This window comes from Beta vulgaris, chromosome 7, assembly GCF_026745355.1.
Source record: "Beta vulgaris subsp. vulgaris cultivar EL10 chromosome 7, EL10.2, whole genome shotgun sequence".
Lineage (NCBI taxonomy): Eukaryota > Viridiplantae > Streptophyta > Magnoliopsida > Caryophyllales > Amaranthaceae > Beta > Beta vulgaris.
Genome location: NC_079208.1, coordinates 38,011,161 through 38,015,995, shown reverse-complemented (window position 1 = coordinate 38,015,995; position 4,835 = coordinate 38,011,161). Strand labels below are relative to the sequence as shown.

Genomic DNA, 4,835 nt, shown 5'->3' with positions numbered 1-4,835 from the left:
CTTTTAGATTTTTCTCAATATATAAGAAAAAATATAATCATGTAGGGTCTTATTTCATTCGTCTCAATGAATACTTTATTAATATTCAATTTTATTGTAATTTTTACTAATATGTAATGAAAGATATAATGATTTTTAAATATAAGCATGATCTGAACTGATCTGACCTGAACTTATTTTTTCTGATCTGATCTGATTAGATCTGAAATAAGCAAAAATAAGGTGAACTGAACATAGCCTTAAGAGAATGTGCTCTCAGTTAATGTGGGAAGAACACGAGTCCTCCATCTTCGCCTTCGACTATTGCCATGTGTAAGCAACTCATAAGTTGCCTCATAACTTGGCGGATAATACAAGGTACAAATATATCCCCGGTACATTAGTACATCACTCTTCATCTTCCTTATCAGAATCGGCAAAGACGGGCTCGGGCTGGGTCTCAGCATAGGCTGGGGCAATAAACTTTGGATCTTTCTCTGCAGCCTCAGCATACTTCAGTATAGCTTCTCTGGGATCTTCATCCATCCACGTCTCTTTCAGCATTCCTCCTTTCTGCAAGGCAGAATTCAGGTCAGAATTTCAACCAAGAAACTGAATGGGCGAGACTAGAGTAATAGAAGCCATCCTTACCTTGAGGAGATATTGCGTTAATAAACTACCCGAAGATGTACCAGTTCTCCCTCCATGGCCAGGTCCTGTCATAGGGAGCTCTGGTTTGTGGGATTTTACTGGGTCCTTCAGTATCTTCTGTCTCTGGCGTTTGCGGCTTGGTTGATCTCTGAACATGGGAAGTGCATGCGGGTTGTGTATAACTGGCTGCACCTCAAAATCATCCACTGACTTAGTCCTAGGGGCCCGAGCAACACACACAAGAGCTCCTCTCTCACTCATGGTTGGATCATAAAGTATGTGCGTCCCACCTTGGCTTTTGTCTCCAGCAGTAGCAAAAACCTTGGAAACAAAAAGTGGGTTTCATGTAAGTTAGACGATTACACCATCGATAATTAATGTAATTTGCAATTGGTAACATAGGTGATTTGCATTAATTTACTAAAACATAAGTGGGACAAAGGGAGCAGTTGATTTTTAGAAATTGTAAATTCAGTTCTCAAAACTTGAGAAACTCCATTTTCAAGGGGAGCATCCAACCTGTGTCGTAAGAGAAATTTTGCAAAGAAAGCATAATATGAACATACCTGATTTAGCCGTGGGTGCCAAGCACACTGTACAACACTGCCAGTTGGGGAAATGCCAACCTTTGATACTAATTCAAGTTTTTCCCTATCATAAAAGCATAGCAACCCTCCCGTTGGGCTATCTCTCTCTACAGATGTACCAGTCAAGATGAGCTGCTCATCTGGACTAAATGCGATATTTGTTTGAGCATAGTGATTTGGCAATTCCTCGAAAACCTTAAGGGACTGCTTCATTTGCCGCAAGTCCCAAACCTGAAGTATTTAACAATTTGGCGAAGTACAGAGATAAGACAAGCTGGACACGTAGGCTCAAAAACGCAGTTGAAGATACCTAAAGCAAGTAAAACTGATTACCTTTAGTGTGCCATCAAAGCTTCTAGAAAGTAGATGACGGCTATCGGTTGAAAATTTCAACCCAGTAATATCATCTGAATGTGCCCCTTGAACATGAATATCTGGCCTGCTTCCCCATCCCGGCTTGAGGTTCCATATCTATCAGGCAGAAAAAGATATCAGCACTGAGATATAAAAACTAATGTGCTGCAATAACTTGAAGCATAATAAAGAGCTTTAGGAAAAAAGAACAGGAAACAACTGATATATACCTGGATAGATCCATCTCCCAATCCACCAGCAATGCTTTTACCATCACGTTCCCAAGCACATGTCGTGACTGGGACTCTCCCAGGCCTTGCGAGCTTTGGCTTAATAACCTATATGGCCCAAAAGTTTCAAACTGATGTTAAACAGCCAGAGGTTGCACAGCCAAGGTAAATGACATTCACAAGAGAAAAGTGCTAACATTAAACAACGCAGACTAGATGTCAGCCTCCCAGCCCAAAAGATCATAATGCCAATATACTGAATACAAGGTTCTGTTATAAGAAAGGGTTACCCCCAGCAGAAAGTACCACACTCGATTGCTTATGAATGATGTCCAATATGAAGTTTCTAGAGTCCCTACATCAACTTTCCGACAAAATGGTAAAGGCATTCAAAATGGAGCTCTTTCGAAAAGTCATCTAACATGCTAAAGACCTTGATAGGGATACTCACAGGTATTAATTCCCAGAAAAGCGACAATAGATTCAGGAGTCCTCAAAGCAACAAGCTCATTATTTAGTCTCTCACAGAAAATTCCTTGAACCAGATTCTATTTTGTCATTTTCAAATACACATTTCCCTTAAATACCTAATCACAAGTTACGTCATCTTTAGAGGCATAAATGATAATGGCTCAAGCTCACTCAACCCAAGAAATGTACAAGGACATTTACCCAACATGTTGCAAGCAGAAATTGCCACTCCAAGTTCTAAAAAAAAAAAGAAAAATTTTCACCTTAAGAAACTTTACTTCATACCCAATAATTCCAAAAATGCACCATACAATTTGAGGTTAGAAACTTTTCACCAATTACCCTCTTTTCACTTATGGATGTCAATGGTTGCATTCAGTTTCTGATTCTGTAATTGATTTGCCATTATCAATAAATGGAGCAGAATCCACATGTATCAAGAAATGAATACGCATAAGATGAAGAGCCTATATATATTTCTTTTAATTCCTTATATCAGCATAGCATGAGAATCTCTAGGAACAAAAGAGACCAACAACGAACAAGAATTAAATATAGCAAGCATTCTTTCCAGTAACAAAAGAAACATGTGCATTCAATTATAGATTGGCACCTGCTTTTGAGACTTGAAGTCGTTCACATCCCATATTCGAAGTGAACCATCTTCAGACGATGTTAAGATCGTCTCCTTTTTATCTGGGTGCCACTCTCCACAAGTTATACCAGATATGTGACCCTTAGTGTTCTTTAGATCACGAATATACATATCCCCCTTTACAAACTCGCCAATAGTAAGCCCATCACGATCATAAATCTAACATAAGAGAAGATACACTTGTCATCAATAAATGCAAATATGACACTACTGAAAAAAAGTAAAAAACAATCAGCAGAGCAAAGGGTACCTTAGCTTGAGCAGAGCCAGTAACACACAAAAAGAATCCAGCTGTGGGACTCCAACTCAGTGCTCGAACTTGGTGCCCTTCAAATGGTTCAAATTGTCTGAATGAAGCCAAGTCCCGTTTCATGCCTTGAAAGTCGTACATTCTAACAGTATAATCATAACTACCAGAAAGAACTCTTGATCCAGAGGGATCAACTGCTAATGCAGAAACAACCTGTCAATGATTTTTAAAGATTCTATTAATCCCGCTAAGTCCTAGCTAATAACAATTCTTACTCTCACAAAAGAAAAATTACAGATCTTCAACTGAAGTCGGTTATCTCTCACTAATGTGAAATAAAGCCAGCAACAGTTCCAAGATTAAAATCAACCCAGTTTTTTCCCGACAATGTTCTTTTCACCTAAACAGAAGTTTTAGTGAAAAATAAGTTTCACTAAAGGCTACCAAGTTCAATTGGTAACTACAATAAGTTCCATAATTTGTCAAGAATACCAAAACCAATTTAACATGTAAAGACAGGAAATCCCAAATATTAGTAGTATCATAAGTTTCAACTGACCCTTTAATTTAGCTAGTAAAAATTCCCAAGAAAATAAATTAACTAATTAACCATATAATATCATAATAATACAACAATTAACTTAATCAACCATACAGTATCATATTATAACAACAATAAACTTAATTAACCATAGAGTATGATAATACTACAAGAATTAACTTAAATTGTTACTCCATTACCTTATTATGTCCCTTCAAAACAATCTCATTGCTCATAGGAATCCGATGTCGAGTCCCTTCCTCCTCTTCTTCATCCTCCTCCTCATCAAAATATCCTCCCCTGAAACCCTCGGGAGGCCGAGGCGGCCCAATAATGGATTTTTCATCATCATCATCATCTGCAACGGAGCCCAATGGAGGACGAGGCGGCCCAATCACTGGCCCATCATCCTCCTCCTCCGCAGGCGGCGGTAAAGGTGGGCCCACCAGCTCATCATCTGCATCAGGTTCACGGAGTTTAGGGTTAGGGTTAGGGTTAGGGTTTGGGCGGACGGAATTAAGCCACGCTTTGGAGGAGGAAGAGAGAGAAGGAAATGAAGATTCAGTGGATGTTGGATGTTGTTGTTCAGTAGTGGATCGACGAGTAGTGTTGTGAATAGCTTCAAGTGAGGTTTGAGGTTTCGATTTTTTGCCGAATGTAAGAGGAAATTGTGCCCTAATTCCGTCGTAAATCTCTCCTTCATCCTCCATTGATGAAAGCTTACTTTGATTCTCAACGACTAAATACAGAGAGGGAAATTTCGTTTTTTTTATGGATGGTTGTATTTCCTTCTTTTATAGCACGCACAAAGTTAAAATGTGTAGACGAAGAGTGTGTAAATGTGTAGGTGCATACGTAGATCGGTGAGTAAGGTGCGGACGATTAATATTAAATATTTAGGTTACTAACATAAAGATTTATATTAATAAATATTAGCTTTTTTTTTGCACAGTGAATTATTTTAATGATTATTATTAAATTTCATCTAAATGTGATTTTGAAGGATATAATTTACAATTATCATTAGTGCTAATTGATGAATAAGTTGTTTGATTGGTATTTTTATTACTTGTGTAATGGATGTTGATATATTGTTATTCATTTCAAAGTTTAGATA

General features: G+C 38.0%; 1 protein-coding gene across 1 annotated transcript; it reads right to left on the bottom strand.

Moving 5' to 3' along the window:
- Positions 1 to 300: 300 nt before the first annotated feature.
- On the bottom strand, positions 301 to 4,569 carry LOC104899313 (uncharacterized). Its single transcript, XM_010686483.4, has 8 exons — positions 3,919 to 4,569; positions 3,178 to 3,390; positions 2,886 to 3,086; positions 1,802 to 1,909; positions 1,551 to 1,688; positions 1,197 to 1,448; positions 631 to 951; positions 301 to 552 (listed from the first exon to the last, which is right to left on the bottom strand). Exons 1-8 carry the CDS (start codon positions 4,426 to 4,428, stop codon positions 388 to 390), a joined length of 1,908 nt encoding a protein of 635 aa, XP_010684785.2. The 5' UTR covers positions 4,429 to 4,569; the 3' UTR covers positions 301 to 387.
- Between the last annotated feature and the right edge of the window lie 266 nt (positions 4,570 to 4,835).